We start from the raw sequence: 25,507 nt of genomic DNA, 5'->3' as shown, positions 1-25,507 counted from the left end.
AGCTATGGCTGGTACAAAACTCACTGTGGTGAGCTGCAAACTGGCAAAATTATATATATATATATGTATATATATATTGAATAATATACACACTTTGAAAAGAAAAAGCTAAGCATCCATGAAAGGAGGCAGGTATGGCTCCACCAAGAAAGCCTCCATCTCTCTCCTCAAGTCAAGAGGAGACACCAGGCAGAAAGAAGGCTCCCATATGACTTGAGTTTTGCATGTTAAGCCTTTTAATGCTCTTTTAAACATATTTTGATATTATTTTTGTTATTACCCAAGAAGTAATGATGGCCTGTCAAGAGGGGCTCTGGTTGTACTCATGCTTATACACCTTACGTGAAAGATGATAGGTATGAGTGATGGCTGGATCAATGCTAGATTATAGAGCCCGGATAAGTTATAGATGAATGACAGATTATAGACACCAGATAAGTTATAAATGACCAATTTATGGAGATGACAGAGATTACATGTGGTAGATGACAGGCGATAGATAGATAGATAGATAGATAGATAGAGCCAATCAAAATACATCCTATGCCTTTTTGCTATTGTGGAACTTTCTAGAATGCCACTGCTTAATATATATCTCTAAAATCTCTGTAAACAAGTTAGGCCACCATCTCCCTCATGGGGGCGGGGAGACAATTTTATCATCACAAAGTCAGGGGAGCCACCTCAGAAGAAAGATTAGAACTGCAGATAAGACATAGAGTGACAAATGTTTCCTCCTTCCAATCTCTTTTTTGAAAAAGCCTCACCTGTGTTCCTTTTGGTATTAAAAACTCCAGTGTATAGTGGAAAAGGGTTTTGTTTGAGCCCAAGACCTTGCTCTAGTCAAACACCCTATCCCTGAGCTAGAATCCCAGCTCAGTTTTGATCGTTTGTTTGTTTTGAGGAAGGGACTCATGAAGTTGCCCTGCTGACCCTGGACTTTCCACCCTCTTGCTTTGGCCTTCCCCCTAGCAAGGATGATGGGCCTCTGCCACTAGGTCCAGTAGATAACAGAATTTTAAAGCTACAGAAGCCAGGAGTGGTCTATTGAACGCTGGCTGAAGCCCTCCTCTGAGAGAGGGCTGCAGGGACATCTACCCTCCCAGAATGGCACAGAGAAGAGGGGGTGGCCTAGAGGAGGCCCAAAAGGAGCAAGGGAAGGCAGGACCCCAGTAGCTGTCGCTACCTGACCTAACTAGACCACATTTAGAAAGTGATGGGACCTCAGTTGTAAAATGAGAAAACACAGGTGCTCCAGCAAACCTGCTAGGAAACCTCTAAATGACAAAACCTCAGAGGAATGTGGAAAAAGCACAGATTCCAACAAACAAGTGGCTACAGTGACGTGTGCACCTCACCCTTTTTGCTTACATGTGAATTTAATGAAGCAGAACACTGTGCCAGCTGTTTATAGTGCCTGGAAATGGCCTCACACCTGGAAAGCCACCTCCAGCAACAATAGCACAAATGACACTCACACAACAACTTGACAGTCATGAGCTCAGCAATGTCCAGAAATTCCAAGGTGAGGAGTCAGGGTGAGGAGAGCTTGGCGGCAGCCAGTCGCCAGGCAGCATGGAACACTTGTCAACAAACCACGTGCCGCAGACAGACACACAGTGTGAGGGGTGAAAACGCTAGCTGTGTACACAAAGAGTGGGCCGTCTTTGAGACTGACGACAGAACCTGCAAGACCAGTCAGAGAGCTGCATTCCAAAGTCATTTCGGCAGACAGCAAGTGCCAGCGAGCTGGGGGGGACGGTGACATGCTCTTCGGGGACTTGTCCCCTGGGTGTGTGCAGGTGTCCATTTGCAGGCCTGTGTGCTGCCGGCTGCTGGTCACTGGTGACTGAGGGATGAAGGATGCTAGGTCTTCTTTTCGGTGGGAGTCCCAGACTCCGGCGTCTTCAGTGGCGCGCAGTTTGTCTGAACTCTGCCTTTCCCAATGCTTGCTCTCTTAGGCTTCTGGCTGCTGTTCTGAAGGGATTTCAGCCCCAGCATTTTACAGTACTTGTTACACTGGTGCAGCGCTTTAAACTGATCAATGAAGGTCATGGAGCAGTTGCCCTTAAATCCTTTGTACCTGTAAATGGGTGTGAAAAGAAACCATTTTTTTTTTTAAGATAGTTTACCAGTTTCAAAAGAAATATTTGAAAGAGAAACTAATGGTGCATGGAAACTGCATTTACTCCTGTTTTCAGTAAGAACAGTCACATGGGTTGACAATAAGAAAAGAAAAAAAAAAGGGAGAGAAATGAAGAGTCATTGCAGACGTGGTGCAGACAAAAGCCTCTCCTCCTCTCGCCATGATAACGAGTACGGCTGTGCTTGCAAACCAGCGGCTGTGGTTTGAGGCTGAAACCACAGCTTGGTTTGTGAAACCACATGCATGTTTGGAATGTTTGGCCCTCCCCTGACTGAGCTACTTTGTGAAGGTCTGGAGCCTCTGGCAGGCAGGGCCCCGATGGAGGAAGTAGGTCACTGGAATCTAGGGAGGTGGACCTGAATGGGCATATTATCCCTTCTCACTTCTGGTCTGACTCTGCTTCCTCATCTGCCATGCTGCGAACACCCTCCAACACACGTTTCAGCTGAGAATCTGAGTTCTCTGTCACTGCCTTTCCCAGCATCCTGTATGGAAACTCCGAAACTCTGAATCAAAATAAACCTCTCTCTCCTGTTTTTGCTGGGTATTTTGTTATAGTGACATTAAAACAAACAAACAAACAAACAAAAAGCAAACAACAACAAAACAATGTATTACCTTAACCCACTTAAGAAATTCTGAATAAAGAATACTAGAACTTTGGAACTGGGATAAATTTTTTAGCATTTGTAATTGGAAGGATTCAGTCTGAGAGATGGAAGGCCCAAGGAAACAAGCCAAGCCATGCAGAAGGCAAGATGCAAAGGCATCCGTCTGGTTTCTCCTCATGGGACAGCTCTCCGTCTCATGACCTACCTGTCCGTGGGAGGACAGGAACCTGGGCTTTCGTCTTCAGCTGGCTGTAGAAAGGACCATCCGGTGCCTTGCCCAGGAGAACTCTCAGGAGGTATTACTTTGGATTGGGACAATTATGGCTTGAACTGTGAGTGACTAAGCTTCCCCATACTAAGCACAGCAGGCTAATGTGCCCCTCAAATGGCACATGCACAGGCCCCAAAGTGTCCCACTCCACTTGCAGATGAACGACTCATCAAGAAAGCTGAAGGCCTTGGGATGTCGCTCAGTGGTAGAGCACTTGCCTAGCCTGCATGAACCCTAATTTCAATGCCTAGGACTACTAGGGGAAAAGGACACCATTGATCTGAGGCTGACTCCACATTACTTTGGACTAGTGTGACCCTGAGTCAGGACTGAGTCCTCACAAATAAAGACATACAGGAGGAAGGGCCAACAACGTCCTTCCTTCCCTTAAACATAGAGCACCCAGCCAAGTACTGTGCTAGAGGCAGCAGGTACATCAATGGCCAAGCGAAACAGCAGGCCCATGCACTTCCTAGCTAAAGAAAAAGATAGATGTCTAGCTACTCCAGTGACAGATGCTGGTCAAGGGCTCGCTGCTGGCTTGGTAAGCCTGGGTACTAGGCCTTTGTAAGCACTGCCCGTTTCTTCAGCTCTCAAATAGGAAAAAGAATAACAGGGTAGTTGAGCAGATAGGGTAGTTGAGCAGATGAAATGAGAAAACAGTGTCCACCTAGCCATATAGTCGATGGCACACAGTAAAAATTCAGGTCCTGGCCATGGATTGTTATAATTATCAATGCTGTAGCTGCCGTAGGAATGCTGAAGCAGAGGTTGGAGGAGAAGGAGCTTTTCAAAAGAAAGACAAGCATACGAGCGTGCCTAGAATATAGAATTACTGACCTAATTTTTAGGGTCCAGTGCAAAATGAAAAGATGTCCAAAAAAGTATTAAGTTTTGTTTATTTATTTGTTTGTTTTGATTTTTCAATTCAGGGTTTCTCTGTGTAGCCTTGTCTGTCCTGGGCTCCCTTTGTAGACCAGGCTGGCCTCGAAATTCCAGAGCTCCGCCTGCCTCTGCCTCCTGAGTGCTGGGATTAAAGGCGTGCACCACCACGGTGGGCTGGTATTGAGAATTTTAAGACAACAGCAGCCGATTAAACTAGACACAGCGCCATTCTGAATGTGGACACTTGAGCTGTAAACCCATAACTGGGTGTGAGAGTTTGAGGCTACCTCTGACTAATGAGGTCAAAGAGGAGCAAAGTATTGGCATGGTGCCAAAGCTGTGCCTGGTGTGACTCAAAAGATCAGCCCTCTGTACATTGCTTTAGAAACGCTGCGTGCCAGCATGCCTGGGTGGATGGGGCCGGCGAGGACCCCGCTGTTGTCCGTAGGTGATGCACCCCAGGTTTTAAGTGTTTAGGAGTGTGAAAGCTCCTCCTCCCACCCCAGGCTGCAGCTCCATCCTGTCACGTGTGCTCCAGTTCCACTGTGCCCCTCCCCCTCTCTGCCTCCAGGAGTCCATTTCATTATGAGAAGCAGCGGGTTCCTAAAGGGCTCCGTTGCACTTGCTGAAGAAGAAGTCAGCAGAATGCAGAAGCTGAGCAGAGGCTCCCACTGCTGAGCACGTCAGCTTTACAGCCTGCTTATGTGCTAGTCTGTGTGCCATGTGCGTGTGGTTCCTATGAAGGATAGAAGAAGGTGTCAGAGATCCTGGGACTGGAGTCCCAAATGGTTGTGAGCCTCCATGTGGGTGCTGGGAATCGAACTCAGGTCCTCTGGAAGAGCAGCTGGCACTCCTAACAACCGAGTCATCTCCTGCCCCAGCTTTATATCTTTATCTTCTCCTAAAGAAGACTTCAGGAAAAGTTAGATGCTAACCTGTGCACGTGTCTTTCCTGTCTGAGCATCCCCGCTGGTGTGTATGTGTGTGTATGTGTGTGCTGGGGGAAGAGCATGCATGTGCAGACATAACAGGCACTAGAATTTATCTGGCTATGGAGAGGGTGTCACATGAAGGCTTGGTGACTAGCCTGGCACAGCCTGGGACATGTTTCTTGGGGCCCACACTCTTCGAGATAAGGCTAGAGGGCCTGGAACCTTCTCAACCTTTCCCCAGCGTGAGAAGGAATCCTCTGCTCTTGACTCTGTCTCTTCCTGGGGACCAGATCCACATTTCAGAATTAGGAGTGTGTGGCCACCTCTCTCCACAGGCGTCATCTCTCCCTCCCACGACAGGGTTTCGTGTCTGGGACTTGCCGCCAGGGAAGGTGTCTAGTGTGGGTAAATAGATAGCAGCCTCACCAGCAGGGTTCTTCGATCTTAGCCTGGATGGGTTCCCACGTCACATTTCTGAATTGTTCTTTTTCTCTTTGTTTTTATAACAACAAAATGCTCACTGGATTTGTAAAGAAAAGGACTGGATTCGGCCCATGATTCTGGTGGCTAGAGGGTCCAAACGTGGCCACGACCTTCTGGCTGAGGGCCCTTGGCTACACTGCAATATGGTGGAAAACTGGTCAAGTACAGAAGGGGTCAAGTGTATGCTGCGGTGTTGCCTCACAGGAGCTCATTCCAGGAGACCAACATCAACCCTCTCCTGTTGCTTTCCCCAAGATATGCCCTCCACCAGGCCTCACCTCTTAACAGTTCCCCTCAGGAGAGACAAAGATTTAGGCATAGGAGAGGACGCCCCAAAGCAGAGCGCACTTTGAAGTTAGACCCAGGCAACACCGAGCAGCTTTTCCAGATGCGCATGTGTCTTTTGGGCTTTGCCACCTGGAATCTACAGAACTAAGAATCTTTCTCTTCTCTAAATTTGGTCTCTGTCTCAACTAGAATTGGGCTTTGCCCTGTCGATCTCTCGAAACTGGCAACCATTACCATGAAATGGTTTTTCAATGGGAAGAAAAGCAAGGCAGCATCCGTATGTTTCTAAACCAATTAACCACAGATGTATCCAAAGGACATGGGTGTAATTCCACCAAGCTGTCATCCTTCCAAGCAGTAGAAAACAGTCCTCAGCTTGTGACCTGATTTGCAAGCCACAAATACCATCTGCTGCTCTCAGGTTTGGTGGAAACCACAGATCTAGACTTTCCTGACATCTTTCCAACAAGAACATCACTGCAGAAACTCACGACTACTTTTCTTGCTGACTAGACGTACAGACGTGCATAGTGATCCCAAAATTCTGTCCTTCCAAGAAGCTCAGAGTGCGATATTATCTGGAAATAATGGCCACTGAAGATCTAATGACTTGGGATGAGAGCCTATTGGAGTGGAGTGGGCCCTTGATCCCAACATTATTACCGACATTTATATATGAAGAGAAAAGACACAGGCACCCAAGAATGCTGCATGATATCTGGGACAGAGGCCTGCCTAGGAGAGTTACAGTCAGCCACCAGGAGGTAGGGGACAGGCATGGAACAGACTCCAGAAGGAATTGGCCTTGCTGTGACAGTTAATCTTGGTGTCAACTTGACAATATCTAAAATCACCTAGGAGAAGAACCTCTTGGGATGCCGGGGGGGGGTGATTTTAAAGTAACTGAGGTTGGAAAATCCACCCACTACAGAAGGCACCATTCCCTGCACTGGGACGCTGATTGTGCAAGCAAGCAGCTGCTTTATTCCCTTTGCTTCCTTGTCACAATGGATGATTCCCTTGAACTGTGAGCCAAACAAGCCTTTGCTCCCTCAAGTACCCTTTGTCAGAGTTTTTTCCTCCCTCTATCAAAGCAACAAGAAAACAAAAACAAAAACTAAGATATCTGCTGGCCCCATTCAGGCTTCCAGCCTCTAGAACTATGAAACCAAAAACTTACTATAGCACAATGGCATAAAGAACTTTCTATTTTTCCCCCCTGCATATTTTCAGTTTTAGGAAACTTAGCTGTGCTGGAATTTTCCTGTCGGCTCTTCGATCTCCAGTTGTAATAATTTCCCAGTTAATATTATATCACCTGGCCTTCCACTCCAAACGTGTAGAAGCCCTCTACAAGCCAAAACCTTCCCCTGAATGGGAGTAGTGTTGCAGTGGAAATTGGGAACTTGTCAAAAGGCTGATCTGCATTCAGCATGTGAATAGGGGCTAAAGTTTTTGAGTAAGCCAAGCCACTCTGTATTCAGAGTCTCCAGTTGTGCGCACATGGCTTTAGAAAGGTCTTTATATTTCAATGGGGACAGAGTATCAACTTGCTTCTTGAGTCTTGTATCCGGCGACATGATAGAACCACACCGAGTCATTCCACAGGGAAGGAGCCAGGAAGCTAGCTGTGTCTACAGTACGGCTTGCTTTGTGTCAGAAACAGCGGGAGCTTGATTTTCTGCTTCAAAGGAATTCCTGTCTCCTCCCAGCATGGTAAGAGAAGGCAGACACTTTTAGTAGACGCACACAAGTGGCAATAAGACAGTGTCTATGACCATTTTCTCAAATGGTTTCCTCACAGCTTCCCTGTACTTCCTACGGCCTCCACACACACCCAGAGAGAGGGACCGGCAGAGCGAAGCTGCAGAGCCTTCCAGTTTCAAGCAAGGGCTACAATATCCCATTTTCCCTAGAACAAAGTCAGCCTTTTGCACTGGCTTATAGGTCCGCTCTCTAACTCCTGCCCTGAGGCTCCTCCCTCAGTCTCAGACTAGGCAACAGAATGCTGCCTCCCTGAAAACCAATCCTGGCCTTTTCCTTCCCCGACAGCAATTCCAGCTGCAGGGGGAAAAAAATGCTGTGACACTCCCTCTTTGCCTCCTGTGGCCTGCTGCCCTAACGCTGCCCTGGTTTATACCTTCTTGATGGCGCTGAAAGTATTCATCTGGCAGCTCCAGGGTGGTCTCCATTCACTCCTGATTTGTGTCTTCCTTGTTTCCCTTCTGTCTCTAGACAACCAGCAGGAGTCCACCAGGACCTCCTAGATATGTTTTTGTATTCAGAACTGTCCTCAGGACCAGACAACAATTGACAAGAAGCTCACCTGAGAGTCCCCAGGGTCCTACAAATGGTCAGGGGTATGATAAAGGAGGATTCCTGTGGCTTTCTATTCAGGTTACTTCCACAGAGCCACTTTTTGTAGGATTTCTGGGCACTGAGGAGGAGATTCCATTTCTTCCCATAGTTAAGCCACTGGTGGTCCTTTCTCTCCGTGGGCACTCGTGTGTGACACTGGAGTGGGTTAAACATCCAGGTGGTTCCCTTTATCTCCTCTCTTTTTGATTCTCAGGGCAGAGGCTTTTCTCTCAGAGTGGTTGAGGGTGAACTTCCCTCTCTTGCATGGCTCTGAGAACCGGACCTGGGCAGGCAGGCAAACCCCTGTGCCAGCCAATGAAAGCAACTATCCTGAGTCGCATCTACCCTTCCCGCTGCACTTTCATCCTTCTTCAGGGAACAAGCCTGAGTCTCTCAAACGTGGTTTCCATGTCAGGAATGCCTGACGACCCTGTGCATACATACACCTGGCTGTTCTTCCTTCCAAAGGTAAAAAGGCCCATCATGGCGGGCAGCCACACTGAGATGTGTCTTTGGTAGCTACTCAATAACCATCTTATGGCACAGCGGTTAATGACTGGAAGATCTACTCAGAGTGCCTCTCTTTGTTTTATTTCTACTTAGCTAGGTGACTGGATCTTTAGAGAGCGAGAGAAAATGCAAAGTATTGCCTTTGCTGCCCTCTAGTGGCTAAATCATGAACACCCCCGCCCCTCGCAGACGACCCCCCCCCCCCCCCGCACACCTGGAGAATTCCACTATTGTCTAGAACTACAGATCAGTTCCCTCTGCATGACTTGTTAAGTCTCCAAATCTTCATTTACAAGATTGAGTATCTTTCCTTGTCTCTCTCAGAGAGCTCTAGACAGCTGAGGAATTCAACTCAGGAATGTGACCAAAGATCCAGTTGGGATCTCCAGTGTACCTAGAGGCCAGATGACCCCTCCAGCCATAATCACACTGATGGCCCAGGAGTGCGACACAGGACTTAGGGATCATGCCAAATAAAGCTGAAGCGAGCAGATCATAACGGTTCCTTGTCTTTATGAGACTATCATAGATTATTCGCCAAATAGCATCTCAGTCTTCATCTGAATAATTCTACCTTCATTAGGGAAGGAACAAGGCAGGCTGCATTTACTGGGGCGTGAGATAAATATACGAGGCAGGTTGAGACACGGGGAATATGTATGCGTATTCATGTGTATAGAGATGCTTGCATGTACGTGGGTGTGGAGGACAGAGGACAACCTCAATGTCATTCTTCATGGGCCGCTTTTTTTTTTTTTTTTTTGAGACAAGGACCTGGAACTAACCAAATAGAATGGATCTTCCTGCCTTTCCTCCCCCCTCCCTCCACTACTGGGATTCCAAGTGCAAGCCATCACTTTTTTTTTTTTTTTTAAAGCATGAATTGTTAGCATTGAGCTTAAGTCCTTTACCAGTTTAGCTATTTCCCCTTTACCCCTTCAGCCTGGGAATGTTTCTAAATGACACAGATCTCTGCTTTTTATGACGGTGTCCTTCTCTGCAGCCAGGTGCTGCCAGAGACCAGCCTTCCATAGAACTTCCAGTCCCTTTCCACAGTGAATAAGATGAGCTTACTAAGAATCAAGAGAAGGTGTTGAATGGACCTTACTCACCCACCCTCGTCTTGTGCTCCGAAAGTCTGCCCCGCTCCTCTCTCTTTTGTCCTGTTCTGTAGCACCCAGCCCGAACACGTTCTGTCCCAGCTGCTGAGCATCTTTGAGCTTGAACCCTTTCCTGGTCGGCTGCCATTGTTCACACTCCACTTGCAGCCTTTGGGCTCTGAGGGGAACGTTTCCTCAGTCAAATCTTGCTTTCTAGCCTTTGGAGATTCACTCCTGTGCCTCAAGCTTAGCCCACCCCCACCCCCACCCCCACCCCGTGCAGCTTCCTTTACTGAACCTCCCCTTCACTCCCCTCCCCTAGATCGCTGCTGGCTCTGCCCCTCCCAGGGGGGAGGGGAACCTGGGAGTTTAGACGGGTGGGTGTGGTCACAGTTCACCCTAAGAAGGAGGATTTGTAAGGAAGCTCACATACCTCTCATGCTCTGAGAGGTTCCGCTTTCATCAAAATTTCAAGTCAACCTTCTAACACAGTTTTTTAAAGAAAAGTGTGACTTTTCCTTAAACTTCTAAAGAAAACTTTAAAGCCTGGACAAGATGTTCTATTGTCCTTTCAAAGCTCTCAAATACGGCAGAATTCCCTCCCCACTTCTCCTTGGGTGGGAAAGCAGTCATAAGTAACACTTTACGGGCAGCGTTTTGCCCTTGGCTCCATCTATCCTCTCTTCTAATGGGTCTTGGGCAGCTGTCCCAGGCTAGAAAAGTAACATTAAAGCTGAGAACAAAACCTAGAGCTTAGAGTTCTTTATAAATTAGGGGGGCGAGTGTCATTTGGAGCACTCTGGTTCCTGGAAGCTGTTGACATGCTTCTAAAGATGTCGTAAATCACCACGCTCTTATAGTCATTTGACTTTAGGACTTCTTGAGCAGTTTTGGTTCAGTAGCAGGTCGTTCTAACTCAGTGGTTCTCCACCTGTGGGTTTCGACCTCTTTGGAGGTCCAATGGCCTTTTCACGGGAGTCACATGTCAGACATCCTGCATATCAGATATTTATGACTCATAACAGTAGCAAAATGACAGTTATGAAGTAGCAATGAAATAATTCTAGGTTTGGGGGCCTCCACAACACTGTATTAAGTGTTGCAGCACTTGGAAGGTTGAGAGCCACTGTTATACGTTATGCTATGGAATTTTGTGTCTTCTGGCATCGAGCTGACAGGCTGACGTGAGAAGAAGGGAACCCCATCGAGCTTACACCCTGCAGCAGCATCTAGACATAGATTAGCCAGAGGGGAATGCTAAGCAAGCCCCAATGACTCTGGCTGGAAGGATGCAAACCAACCCAGGTCTTACTGAGACATAATTTGTCTGGTTCTACAGAAAACAGGGAGTCTTAAGAGAAGACTCCATTTGGGAAATTGCTCTGACAGGCAGAGGTCTTCATAAATAGGGTACCACAGGTCAGTGGGAACATTCATGCAGGAGAGCTGCTAAAGTGAATGCCTTTTAAGGACCTCTAGCCCCAAACCGCACCAACAGGAGGAAACTGAGCCTGTCCAGCCATCCCACCCATCAAACAAATCCCTATGATACCGCAAACCAATCTACCACCAGGAGAAATACAGGTAAATGACCTGGCCCAGACTTGGACCAAGTCTCTCAAAAGCTCCTGCCTCCCCCCCTCCCCACTTCACACTCTCCCCTAGGGCATCAAATCCCCTCTGGCACATTCTTTTCACAAACCCAATGTCATGACCAAATGCTCTGCAGCCTACAGCAATCAGGGCTGTCTGATCAGTGTCACGAGATGTCAGTGAGAGACAGTTCCAACCTAAGATATTATCATCATGGATAATATCTTCTTTCCAACAGGAAGACACCAGGTGAAAGATCCTTGAACTGCATCTTGGAGTGTAGGCTATCACAACTTCAAAAACCAAAGCTGTGATTTCTTTTCCAGTGCTTTTCTCATTGTTTGGGCAAAATTCTTGACAAAAGCCATCTACGGAAGGAAGGGGTTATTTGGGCTCACAGTTTAAGGGTACAGCCCATTGTGGTGTGTTGCTGGGGAAGGAGGCCGAAAAGCAGAGCTGTTGGCCACATTGCATCCACAGTCAGAAAGCAGAGAGATGAAGGCCGGAGCTCAGTTTGCATTCTCCTTTTTAATCTGCATGGAAGGGCATCTCCCATATTCAGGGTACACTGTGGCTATGCATGTACACACACACACACACACACACACACACACACACACATACATTCACTCACACACACAAGAAAAAGAGAATAAGCTTAATAATCTTGTTTGAAGAAGTCATGAATAGCCACTTTTTCTTCAGAGGGGCCCAGACAAAGCAGTAAAATGGGACAGTTTGTTAACAGCTTGGTAAATGGTCATCTGAGCAGGCAACTAAGAAAACCAACATTCTTGCACTCAACCAGAAAAACAAAATTAATGGCAATATCAGGAAATACCTAGTTGAAAGTATTTGATTTTTTTTTTCCTGAGACAGTGTTTTTCTGTGTAGCCCTGGCTGTCCTGGAACTTACCCTGTAGCCCAGGCTAGCCTTGAACTCACAGAGATCCACCTACCTCTGCCTCCCAAGTGCTGGGATCAAAGCCCTATGCCTCCACTGATGGCCTGAAATGGGTATTTGTATGACTGTTAGCTCCTGTAATGATCTCTTGTACTTGTGAGCCACCCAAAGGATTTTTTGGGGGGAAAGGAGGAATTTGGACAGGAAAACAAACTAAAAAAATATGTGTAAAATGTATTGTGTCTAACTGCAAACAACAACAACAATGGAAAGTATACGAACGGGCCGGGGACGGGGAGGTTGAGCTGAAAGACATCCCAATGATGCCAGAACATCTCCTCATCATGACACTGCTGTGAGTACTTAGTTGGTGTGGAAATGTGTTTGCAAGTGTTCTTGTTTGCCTCAGAGTTAGGAAGCAAATGTGTTTCTCTCTGAGAACAAAGTTCATAAATATTTTATGGAAGTAAAAGAAATGAATTGAATCCGTCCCAAGACCATTTGCCATCTACAGTAAAGACAAGAAATCCACTCTGTCCACATCAGCCTAGCAGCATTTGCCAGAAAAGCCCGATGTAAAATGACACCGATTTCATTTTTCCCTACTCACCCTTTAGCTAGTGTTGCTATGCCAACGTCAGTTAACTTCATTCCCACACCTGCGGAAGGAGAGAGCAAAGACAGAGTTTGAGTTGCTAGGGGAGGCAGGGAAAGGATTGGTCAGATACTCTCTCAGACCATATAGGGACAGCTTATTGTCTTCCTGGGTCCCTGTGTACTTCCCTCCCGGTTTCTATGGAGACTCAGGAGCCTTGCTGGCCCCTCTGACCTGCGCTGCTGCAGACCTCTGACTGCACTGCCCAAGTCAGCCCTCCTTCAGGCTTAGCCTTGCTCCAGGATGGAGGAGGGACTCAGTTGCTCTTTGGTGAATTTGAGACTTAGCACTTTCCCATGAGCTTTCTCCCTAGAAATGCTATCTCTTGGACTTCGGTTTGGTCTCCTGCTCCTCACTAAAAGCAGAAACCCTTAAAATAGAAGGACTGCCTTGGTCAAAAGCAACAGTAGGAAGGTTCAAGGCAACAAATCTGAAGCCAAACTCCACATAGGCAATTTCTCATTTTCGCTAAGAGAGTTTCCTACCACTGGCTAGAGAATTTCCAGAGATCCTAGAAAATATTCACAAATTACGGGCAGACTTTTAACCATCGGGCCAGGGACAGTAACGTTTGGAATCCATGGCCTGGCCATTTAAGACTTTCAATAATAACTTCATCCATGGAACTACAGTGGTGACAGGAAGTGCCAAGCCCAAAACAATAAAACAGCTACTGAGCTTCCGCATCAGCAAAAAAAGCCACACGATGTCCTTGGTAGAAACCCAGGAGCACAGGACTGTGTTTTGCTACTGTGCTCCCCGGAAGGGCAGCTGGAAAGCAGCTGGGGAGCCGGAGATGTAAGCCTGCTATCTTCGAGCCTTGAGGAAGATGGATATCCTACTATAATCAAGGACCGCCCACTCTCCTCTGCCCCAGACTCAAACACCATCCTTTACTGCTCTCAGGCTAGCAGTGAGGAAGAACACTGATTCTCATGCCCAGAGTGTAGAGGTCCCTCGGCCTTTCTAGCCTCTTCTTGCTCCATCTTTCTGCTTCTGACTTCCTGGGATGGCAGCTCTGGGAAGCCCACCTGTGCAATCCAGTGGTGACCTGTTGGACACCTCTGACAGGAGACCCATATGAGCAGGGCTCTAAGCAGTGGCATCCTTGCACCAGCCACCTGGAGTGGCCAGGTAGGTGACAGTCGAGGGTACAGAAGAAGGCTCCAGGTCTCTCTAAAGCCAACTCTGGGATAAGATCAAATGGCAACCTGGTTCCACGGCTCTCCATCCCAGAGACCAAGGGAAAGCAAGTCGAAGGCAGAACACAATGTCTCAGAACATAGCAAAATGCCACCGCGTTGCTATTCAGACTGGTGAGTCACCCAGAAGCAATGTGCCCAGCATTTTAAAAGCTGAGTCCTCCCATTCGCCCAAAGCTACTAACAACTCGGGCATATGAAGGCCTGCTTCACATTGCTTTATTGTAGGAGGTGCTATAGTTCTAAAAAGATGCCAAATTGCAAAGGCCCCTCTGGACATCCTTTTTCATGGAAGCTCTAAGTTCCGGTAAGGTCCAATTTTTAAAGCCGTGACGACAGGTGCTTGAACTTGGGCTGTGCTCTCTCTCTTGCTCTCACAGTTGGCAGCTGCCACTTTTGGTTTAGAAATATAAAAAGACACGGTCAGGGGAGACATTTCAGGTACAAGTAAGCATGAAGATAGATCCGAGTGAGAGTTTCCGGAACCCACATAGTGAGTGTTCACCTCTGGGGAAATGAGAGGAAGAGATGGAGAATATCCCACAAACTTAGCTCACTTGGTTTAATTATTTGCCAGCAACTCTACAAGGTATTTTTTGCTTTTGTTTGTTTGTTTCTTTCTTTCTTTTAACAATCACTGGGGAGTAATACTTTCAATTTGCTGTGCACCTGTCAAACTGAGGTGAGGCTAACAGTGGCCCATGGATTGTTTCTGGTGGGAGGAAAGGCAGGACTCTGTCTTCAGAAGCTGAGTTTGTGGACCGTCCTCAGAAAGCCTACTGGTCTCAACAGGTCTCTGGTCTCAGTTCCAAGTCACAGCGCCACCTCTGACCCTGCAAACTTAAAGTCGCACCAGTCTTCTATCAGCAAACAAAGCACCCAGGGGAAGATGTCAATTGCACTGGGTTTTGTTTCTATTATTCTTAGAACCAGTGTGTACAAAACTGAGACATGGCTTAACGAATTGATGTGTGAGCCTGTGCCATGATGATGATGACCATGAAGAGTTTTCCGAGCAGTAAATAAACACTGTTATGAAGCACTGTGCCAACGCATGTAAGCACACATCATTTACGGAGAGATGCAATATTCCGCTGCAGTTGTTTACTAGTGCCCGGAAGAAAAACTAGCTGCATGTGAAGCTCCAGGGTGCTGTTCTTCCGGAGACAAGATACATTTAATGCGAAATTAACTCTGAACGAGACAGCCTGGGGAAGAACAATTGTACAGCCGGAATCTGAATAGAACAAATAGCTGTCTGTTTAGAATGGTGCATGCATGAGTGAGCGAGTGTGTGTGTGTGTGTGTGTGTGTGTGTGTGTGTGTGTGTGTACACGCGCGCGTGCGTGCGTGCGCACTCGAGTGCTCAAAGGCTTTCCCGGGAGGGGACAGACATGGCTGCCTCTTCAGATCAACTCCTCTGTAAGACAGAAGTGTTTCCTGATCCTGCTGACTCAGGAGGTCCTCAGAGCCCTGCAGAGGGGCTTGTTAGTCCTCTTTTGCAGAAAGGGTGATACCCAGAGTCTGAAAGTGTAGGTTGGCATCTTGGACCCGTCTATAACTATTAACTGATTGGCAGCAGCTAAATCACGGCTCCTGCCGTCTGGGAGATGGGGAGCCTAATGTGGTATACATAGCACTGTCGTGAACATTAAATAAAAATCATAGAAAAGTGAATGCATGCAAAAGCTGGAGAAATCTAGCCAGGCCTGGAGTCCAGCCACTCTGTTGGACTAGCGTTCACCTTCTCCAGTTGCTAATGTGCAACAGGTGCATGAGATGTGGTCATTAGGCAGCGCTCCATGAAGGGTAATCGAGTAGGTCTCTGCATGTTGCTGTGAGTTCTGCCTGTCTCTGTGTGCCTATGTTTCTGTGTCTCAGTCTCTCTGCCTGCCTCTGCTGAACACTCAGCCTCAAGTACTGAGGAATCACCAGATTCTCAGCTCTCAGGTGTGAGATAATTGTTGAACTATTTTAACACAACTGAGTTCATAAATTCTATTATATCTGTATAGATATATGTAGGAGATGTGTGTATATATTTGTATACATCTATAAGATATATATTATATATAACATAATACATACATACACACACACACACACACACACACACATCTTGAGTACATATAGCTCATTTGAGAGAGGAGCCCAAAAAACAGGAAAAAAAACTGAGGAGGCACAAGCAGCCAGTAGCACATGGATGAACACCCAGTTACTCCCACGGGCGACTGTGCTCTGCTGGAAGCCCGCGCTGAGCACACGCCCTGGAATTACCTGTCCATGGGCTGAGGGAGCAGGAATGATTAAATGCTGCTCATGGTGGGGGCACTGACTCCCACTCCTCTTGCTACATTTGGCAAAACAAGGTTTTTAGGCAAAGTGGTACCTGCAGGTGGAGCAGGCAGAAAGGACAATGGTGAGCTACGGATGGCTTCTGTGTACACATTCCCTTGTTCCTCTCGATTTCCAAATAATAACACGGCTGGGAAAAAATCTGAACTACGCCATTTGATGACGATGAGGCGCTGTCTCATATAAGGGTGCTGAACTCTAGTGGTAGCCCCCAAGGATTCCAAAATCCCTGGCACGCTGGCACTTCCTAGGTGTCAGCCTTTAAGCCTCTCCAAGCCTCATTTTCAAAAGGACATTATTAGTACCTGGGAAGAAGATGCTCATTGGTACCCAATAGATCCCTCCTCCTCTTCCTTTCCCTTCCTTTCTTTCCTCCTACCTCGAGGAACAACCCAGGCCCACAGCACCCACAGGGCCAGGCAGCCTGCCCTGCTCGCCCTGCTCACCCTGCATGTCGGTGACCAGGAGACAACCACTGGTTTTCTGGTAGACCCAGTGCTGGAAGGTGCAGCATTTCTGACCAGCCTCTGAATCTCTTCTGAGGAAGTTGATTTCCTTCCCATCTCGGATGGAATACTTCACAAATTCTCCAATCAGCTCCTCTTCCACTGTGGCATAAGGGATGTTGTTCTCAGGCCGATAGATAAGAAAAATAGGAATGATCCTGTCAGGAAGGAGGACACAGTCACACACTGTGCTCTCAGAAAGGAACACAAGTGTCGGCATTCTCCTCACCTGGAGTAGCAGGGCACGCCATTAATCCAGGTTCCGCTCTGAATTTTATTGTATGCTTCTGCAGTGCCCTTGGTTATTAATGAACCAGACTCATTTCTACTTTTTGTTTTTAGAATTGGTTTGAAACTCCTCCTTGTCGTTACTTTTTTGTTGTTGTTGTTTTTGTTTTTCTTGAGATAGGATTTCTCTGTGTAGCCCTGGTTGTCCGGAACTTGATCTGTAGACCAGGCTGGCCTAAAATTCAGAGCTCTGCCTGCCTCTACCTCCCAAGTGCCGAGATTAAAGGTGTGCACTGCCACCACCTGGGTCCACCACCACTGACTCTCATCATTATTTGCAATATTTTATTTGTTTTGTTTGAGACATTGTCTTACTATCATCCCTGGCTGGTCTGGAACTAGCTATGCAGAATATGCTGGCCTGAAACTCACAGAGCTTGGCCTGCCTCCGCCTCCCAAGCGCTGGGATTCAAAGTGTGAAACATGTCCAGCTTTGGCTTTGCTTTATTTGTTTTTAATTTATTTTATGTGTATGCGTGTTTTGCCTGAATTCATACACATCACATGTGAGCCTCATGTCCACAGAGGCCAGAAGGGGGCATCCGATCCCCTGGATCTGGAGTTATGGAAGTTTGCAAACTACCATGTGGGTGTTGGGAATGGAATGGAGGTTCTCTGGAAGAGCAGCCAGTGCTCTTAAATGCCAAGCTATCTTCCCAGCCCCATTTTTTAAAAGATCTCATTAGGTAGCTAGGCTAACCTCAAGCCCATTAGCTCCCCCGTCCCAGCCTTCAGAGTGTTGAGATTACAGGCCTGAGCTAAGACACCAGGCTCTATCATTTTTATCTCAACAATGCTTTGGATCAGTAACTATCACTCATCTATCCATCCATCATCCACCCATCATCCATCCATCATCCATCCTCCCATCTATCCACCTACCCATCCATCCATCATCTATCCATCCATCATCCACCCATACATCCTTCTTTCAGTGAGCAAATACTCATCCTCAGTGACCTCTCTGTTAACACTCTTCCAGACACTCTTTCACAAATGGCAATAAAGAAGGCAGAGTTTGGGTTAGAGGGATGGCTCAGCAGTAAACAGCACTTCTTGTTCCCGCAGAGGACCCAGGTTCGGTCCCCAGGACCCACACGGTGGCTCACAACCATTTATAACACTGTGCTGCATAGACATACATAGAAGCAAAATACTCATATACATAAAATAAAATAAATCTAAAGAAAAGTTAGATAAAAGGAAAAGAGAACAGAGGTTCTGCCTCTCCCCTCCATGAAGCTTATTATTTAAATAGAGGTGACAGTGGGTGACTGCATGGTGCTACCTATCAGCGCGAAGTCTAACGCTGACATTTGCGCTGCAGTGGGGAGGGCTCAGAGTCCTTCTGGCTGATAAGGGACATTTGAGGGAGACCTTCAGGAAGCTGCGAGCAGCCATGAGGATATCCAGGTGGAAGGAGGAGCAAATGAAGCACTCTTAAAGCAGTCCTTCCCAGCTTAGGAGGCTGGCCTTTGTGTCTTGCTGAAGAGATATCCAGGGGTGGTCGGGTGGGAGGAAGCGTATCGGAGCTGGGGCCCTGATGCCCTTAAAAACCAGGTTGGCCATAAGGCCTTTGCCTGCCTATCGTGCTTTGTCACATTTGCAAGACTCGGGGGTCGGGGAGGGGGAGGGGGACCTGCTGAAGACTCCTTCCAGCCAATTACCTACCATACAAAAGGATCCAAGGTTTGTCTGGGTCCTTATTAATGCTGTAGCCTTGGGGGAATGAGGAGCCAGAAGAAAGTCTGGGTATTATTCACAATCTCAATTAGCCTGGTCTCTGCCCAGTTGGAGTCATTTGCATAGACGACGTGACGCCATTGATATTCATGAATTCAAAACAAAAACTGCAGGGAATATGGAGTGTTTTCTCTTTCAGATCCCAAAAGCTCCCTAAAAGAAAACTGCTTCAGGGCCCCATTTCTGGAAGTAGTGGGGGGGGAGTGTTGGGAGGGGTGCCCACTGTGGGTCCAGGTTCCCCAGATCCCAGCAGTATGGGCTTACCAGGAAGGCTAGAAGTGTGCAGGCCACATACACAGGCATCCCTGAGGTAGAGATGAGGTCTCAGGGTTAGGTTCTATGAATGCCTGGTCTGGACATCCTCCAGAGAATGTTTACCCTTCCATAGGCTATAATCACTCATGTAATCACAAATTTTTCTATTGTAAGGAAGGAGACTGTTTTTGGTAGGAAAAAAACATGTCCTCATCTCTCTTCAGGGCTATAGGCTGTTTGGTGGGTATGGATGGAACCAATTAAGCCTCAGTCCCTACTTGCACCCAACCTCCTAAGTCCCTAAACCCATCTTGATATTCATTATGTGATCTTTTCCGTTGAAAGGGCCCCAAGCAGCACAAGAGTCGAGCTGCACAGAACTTGGGTCTGCCCTGCTGTAGGACACCATGGTTCTCTATGGGGTAGATGAATTAGTGCCTTTATGACGGGTACTTATAACCTGCTTGTGAGGGTCAATAAGTTAGCTTACTGGGTGGGGTAAAGGCACTTGTCACCAAGCCTGACGACCTGAGTTCAAGCCCCAGGACCAACATGTGCAGAGAGAATGTTTTCCTGTAAGATGTCCTCTGATCTCCACACAGTCAGTCTTCTCTCTCTCTCTCTCTCTCTCTCTCTCTCTCTCTCTCTCTCTCTCACACACACACACACACACACTACATAAAAATGTAATGAAAAAAAGAACCTGCTTTTGATTAAAAGTATTGACTCCCCATTTGGGGCCACAAGGTAACTAAAAGCAGGTCAGAAGCTTGGCAGCTCTGCCTTCATCTTGTGTCTGACTCCTTTCCTTGGGCCAGACTCTTGCTTGATTTTGCCTAGACATGTTACACACCCAAGGAGTATCTTCCTACCTAACGATTTCATCCCCAGCCACAGAGATGAGCCATTCTCCTAATCCTTGGATTCCAGAAGCAGCAAAACCTCCCAAGACCGGACCACACCTTAAATAGGTCAGTTATCCAGAAGGACAAGGCTGCACCCTGAGCAACATTAGGAACCAGATCAAGTGCTCAGGAGTGACAGCAAAAACAACCTTGGCTCACCTTGCAGAGGCAAAGACAGGATTGTTTAATTATGCATACGCCTGGCCCTCTTCCTTGCTTAGTTATGCATATTTCTTGCCTCCGCCACAATTCTTCCGGTATTTCAACCTACAGCTCCTGTCAGTACCCCAAGGATGAACTTGGAGTCATGGGATCCTTTTATTATTCCTCTTCCCAATGCATAAATTCAAGCTCCTTTCTCTGGCTTTCACCGTCACTGGTCATGCTAGGAGAGGTGTCCAAGCCTAGCCTGTTGTAGCTTCCAGAAAGTGGGCTTTTGCCCTAACCCTCTGTTACAGTTGCTACTTTCTCTTCCCTTAAAGGCAGAACTTAAGAGAATGGAGGCTGGAAAAAGAGGGGACAAGAAAGATAACAGGCAAGTCCCTGCAACATGAAACTGAACTCATCCCAACTACTGTCTTAGTGTTTAACAGAAAAGAATCCTGTCTCCCCCTTTGCAGCGTATTAATTTTGCTAAAATTGCTGCTGAGTGTCCTGGTACTAGACACACACGTGTCACCTGCTTCTCAGCAGACAGAAGAAGGCACTGGACTTCCTGCTCTATCATGCCACCCCAGGGAAAGGTTTCTAAGTGAACAGGATCCTACAGACAAGGACTGCTTCCTTCTTTTCCCTCTTGCTGTCAGCGATGTATATATGCTGGTCCTCCTGCATTTCCTGTATGTCCTGACTTGGCCTTTTCTCTTTCTACTTAGCATGCAAATATGACCTTATCATACAAACAGCTAACAAGCACAGGCTCCAGACTCTTGGAAATTTGCTGAGGCTCAAAATACTTAGGCAATGACTGGACAAAACCTGTAATTTCTGTCCAGAGGATCATGGGAAGTGGTTCTGTTCCAGTGTTCCTGATCTCCCCTACTGTGTCTACCCTTCCTTACGGTGTCACCATAGTTTATGCTGCTCATATTAGTTGCACTGTGATAGCCTCTTGTTCTCTTATATTTATTGTTTAGACAAGGCAATGAAGATGAAACCCAGGACGAGGGATGTATCCATTTTTCTATTTAACATGGTGGATACCACGGTATCTATTTAATGCGATAGACTCCATTTTTCCATTCACACATGTATTTACCCAATGAATGTCAGAGCTGGTAAGGTGGCTGTGCAGGTAAAGGTACTTGCTCTATAACCCTGGTGACCCGAATTCAAACCTTGGAATGAGATAGCCAACTCCACAGAGATGTCCTCCGACCCTCATGTGTGTGCCATGGCACATAAGCCCCACTGCATATGCATGCACATACACAGTAATTACCATAAACTTAAAACATATTTGGTTTTGTTTTATGCGTACGGGTGTTTTGCCTGCATGTGTATCTCTGCATCGCATCCATGCAGTACTTGTAGAGACCAGAAGAGGGCGTCTGATGCCCCGGAGCTGGAGTTACAGATGGTTGCATCACCATATTGATGCTGGGAATTTAATCTGGTCTCTGTAAGAGCAGTAAGTGCTCCTAACCCCTGAGACAGCTCTCCAGCGGCAAAATAATTCTTTTAAAAACTGTTATTTATCACAGGAAAGGAGATTTGGCTCTGTGGCTAAGAGTAATTGTTCTTGCCGGGGAGACTCCAGCTCCAGGAAATAAGATGCCCTTCTCTGAACTCTGCATCTGTTCTCTCTCTCTCTCTCTCTCTCTCTCACACACACACACACATTTACATTTTAAAAATTAACTGATCTTTTATTTGCATGGAGATTTTGCCTGCATGTATGCCTGTTTGCTACAAACATGCAGTGCCCACAGAGGCCAAAAGAGGGCATCAGACTCCCTGGGCTGGAGTAATAGACAGTTGGGCGCCACCATATGAGTGGCTTGAACCCAGGACCCCTGGAAGAGCAGCCAGTGTTCTTAACCGCTGAGCCATCTCTTCAGCCCCACATAATTAACTGTTTTAATTTAAAAACAAAGATTTTTAAAAATATAATATTTATCAGGCATTCTTTTACATCTCTGGAGACGAAACAAGACCAGGATGGCAGCCACGTGATTCCTCACAGTTTGTAGTCCGAGAGACGAAATCAAACACTTGTCCCACTTGTCCGATGGGTCCTTCTCCCGCTCCTGCCCTCTATGCCTTCCACATCCATAGCAAACCAGAGGTAGTGATACATGGGGGAGGGGAATCCACAGACTTACTCTGGCACCTCTCCGAAGCCTTCCAGGGGCTGCGCCTCAGCAGCATAGATCTTGGCGTAGTATCTGGCAGTATTCTGAACATAGCATTCCTGCACCACCCAAACACAGTGGAAATGTAAATGACTGCAAGAATTCAGAACGTTGCTCAGCAAGACGATGCAAGTTTCCAAGATTACTCAGACGAATAGCTTCCTAGGCCCATCATGGCTGGTTGGCAAAACAGAGGCACCTTTTTTCTTTATTTCCCAGTGTTGGAGACCCTTGCCAGGACTTTGTGAATGTTAGGCAACTGTTCTACCACTAACCTACACACCAGAAACAAAACTTACCGTGTGGAATCGGCCGGCAATAAAGGTGCTTTGAGACATGACTTACCTCAGCCAAGGTCAGGCTAAGTGGCTCTCAGGCCTAGTGTCCAGGAACTATGTCTCTAGAACCAGCACTGGGGAAGGCTGTCCCTGGTCTAAGGGGACTGGCCCTTTGGCATGATGTCAGACAATGGTTGGTGGGGGTGGGGTACTGGTTTTTCTCAAGATCCTCCCCAACTCCTTTCCTTGGGTATAATGTGAGCTGCAAACAGTAAGAGCCCTCCTTGGGAAAAGCCAAGTGGACTCTACTCTCTACTCTGGAAGGCCTGTCTGACCCGGAGTTGGGAGGCTGTGGGGACTTTCCACGATTGGGTCATGTTTGAAAGGAAAGAAGGGAAAGGGGAAAGATGGAAGGCGAGAAGAGGCTGGCTTCGAGCTACACAAGCTCGGACTCTGTCTCACTTGGACCACAGGAGTTGGCCTTATGGAGCACACAGTACCATGTGACTCTTCCACAGTCATGGCCGTGGGTGGTCAAAGTCCTAGACTAACACCGGCAGCTGCTGGTGTCAAGATGAACACAAAGGTCAAGGTGCAGGTGGGCAAGGGGTGGTTTCTTTGCCCCTTGGACTCCTCCCTCTCATCTCTCTTTCCTCCAGTTTCACAGGTCAGTTTTAGAGAGAGGGAATTCATGTTGTGCTCAATCTTCCTGTAGAGTTTATAGGCAGCCTTTGAACAAATCCAAGAAAGCAGGAAACAAGACAAATCCTAAGCCTTCTGACCATTCTTTCCCTAGTGCCCAGCTTCTCCTCACAGACTAGTGCTGGTTTCATCAGGGATCCCAGCATCTTAGAACCCCTCCTTCTGTATCACCCTTTGTCCAACTGGATTTGCATCCTCATGGACCAACGTGATCACTCTGCCCAGTGAACCCCTGGTGAAAAGAGGAAACGTGTCCCCAGGCTAAGTCCTGACTCCTTGTGAGAACTGAGAAGTGAGGACCCCCAAACATCCAGCCTTCACACCCTGAAGAAGCCAAGGGCCCTTGTGAAAAATACTCCGCTCAACTCTGCGTCTCATGTTGTGCGTCATTCTCCCACCCAAAGTGACACACCCCTAGGCTCGATGACCCACCTGGGCAGCAAGTTTGTAGTTCCTCTGCACAAGTTCATCATTGTTTTTGGTCCCGTGGGCGACAGCGTTGTGCACCTTGAGCACACATGAATGGCCAGGCTGGAAGACGGGCAGGAGGCCCTGCATCACCGTGCTACGGAAGGCTTTTCGGTGTACCCCTTCGCCAAAGTGAAGCTCCTCCGTGGAGATCTGGCCACGTAGGTGGTCCCCGAAGTAGCTGTCATTGAAAACATCTTCTTTGAAGATGAGCTGGCTGAATTCAATCTCTTCGCATCCTATAACACAGAACAGCTTTCAGTGGACAGAGCCATTTCCCGTCCTGGTCTTCGACTAACTACTATGCTTTTGAGAGGCTAAAGACAAAGTTGACCTGGTGAAGCCAGAGGGACAGATCATGCCCAATGCCCAACAGAGACATAGCTAACAGGAGTTGGGCAGGGGATGAGGAGGGAGGTCACTGAAGGAGAACATGAGAAGGACAGGTGGAGGGCCATCTTTGTACAAGGCAAAGCTGGGGAGGCTGGGAAAGACTTCTGCAGATCTGGAAAACAAAACCGGAGAGCAGCCAAAAGCAAGTCCAGAAGATGGGCAAAGCAGATAATGGAGGAGATCCAACTGCTCTCTACTCAATTCTCTCAATTCGCTTCCCAGGGGGCTTTGGGGATTTTTTTCCCGGTGTTTCACTTCAGTACACACACACACACACACACACACACACACACACCAAGCCAGGCATTAGTGGTGTGTGTCTATAATCCTAGCACTGGGAGGGGTTGCATGGTAGAGACAGGAGGACTCCTGGGGCTTGACAGCCAGCCTAGCAGAAATGGTGAAGGGTTCCACGAGGAGCCCTGTTTCAAAATATTAAAGTGGAGAACAGCAGAGAAAGACACCCGTTGCCAGCCTCTGGCCTACTTGCTCAGAAGCACCTACTCACATATGCACACATGCACACACGCACGCACGGGCAGCCTATGACTCAAAAGAGGTGTTAAGACTGTGAGGAGACGGTGCTGTTCTTGAAGATTACTGCCAGGAAGCAAAAAACAACAGAGAGGGGCAATCTTCAAACTGGAGAGCTAGATGGACGGCTGGAAGCTGCAGAAGGAAATGGGAAGGCAGACAGAAACGCCAGAAGTTCAGAGGTCAGAGAAGAATGCAGCTCGTTAGCAAAAGCCCGTGGAGCTGAAACAGTGAAGACACCACAGGCTGATTCCCAGCCAGCACCATGCCCTGCCCTCTGTCTCCAGCACCACGCACAAGCAAAGCAACTCAGACAAAAACCATCAGATGTAATTAACTAAAGGTGAAAGTTCTATGTAATTCTAATTATACCACTCTGCGTGGTAAAATGAACAGCCCTGACTATCAATTCTAATGTGAACATCACTGTAATGAGGATATAACCATGAGAGAGAGAAAAAAAAATTTAAATCCAAGGTATGGTCACGGTCCCTGGAACGTTCTGGAAGGAGGAACTAGAGGCTGTTGGAACTGCCTCCACTCTGAAGGCACCCAAAGATGTCTTCCCTGGTGAAACCTGTGGTGTTCATTACCTTAGTGGGAGAATCGTTTTAGTTAGGGCTTGCTTTAAGTGAAAACTGGCAAGAGCAATTAGGCTATCTTGAAACATTAGGCTATCTTGGCTCTCTCTATCGTCTTATTTCCTAGAGGTCTCAGCTGTTTTGTTTGCCGTGACCATCAGCAGCACGCCTTCTAGATGCTCATCCAATATAACCATCAACGCACAG

General features: G+C 47.3%; 1 protein-coding gene across 1 annotated transcript in view; it reads right to left on the bottom strand.

Moving 5' to 3' along the window:
- Nucleotides 1–228: 228 nt before the first annotated feature.
- Nucleotides 229–25,507, bottom strand: part of Alpk2 (alpha kinase 2) — an 82,490-nt gene continuing 57,211 nt past the window's right edge. Inside the window, exons 7-11 of the mRNA XM_060378592.1 lie at nucleotides 23,757–24,031; nucleotides 22,315–22,403; nucleotides 16,740–16,957; nucleotides 12,692–12,740; nucleotides 229–2,083 (exon numbers count right to left, since the gene is read on the bottom strand). Of these exons, the coding sequence (XP_060234575.1) occupies nucleotides 1,867–2,083; nucleotides 12,692–12,740; nucleotides 16,740–16,957; nucleotides 22,315–22,403; nucleotides 23,757–24,031 (848 nt within the window). The 3' untranslated portion in view covers nucleotides 229–1,866. The remainder of the gene's footprint in view (nucleotides 2,084–12,691; nucleotides 12,741–16,739; nucleotides 16,958–22,314; nucleotides 22,404–23,756; nucleotides 24,032–25,507) is intronic.

Source organism: Meriones unguiculatus, chromosome 2 (genome assembly GCF_030254825.1).
Source record: "Meriones unguiculatus strain TT.TT164.6M chromosome 2, Bangor_MerUng_6.1, whole genome shotgun sequence".
NCBI classification, from domain to species: domain Eukaryota; kingdom Metazoa; phylum Chordata; class Mammalia; order Rodentia; family Muridae; genus Meriones; species Meriones unguiculatus.
Note: the sequence above shows the minus strand (reverse complement) of the source record. Positions and strands in the feature narration are given on the sequence as shown.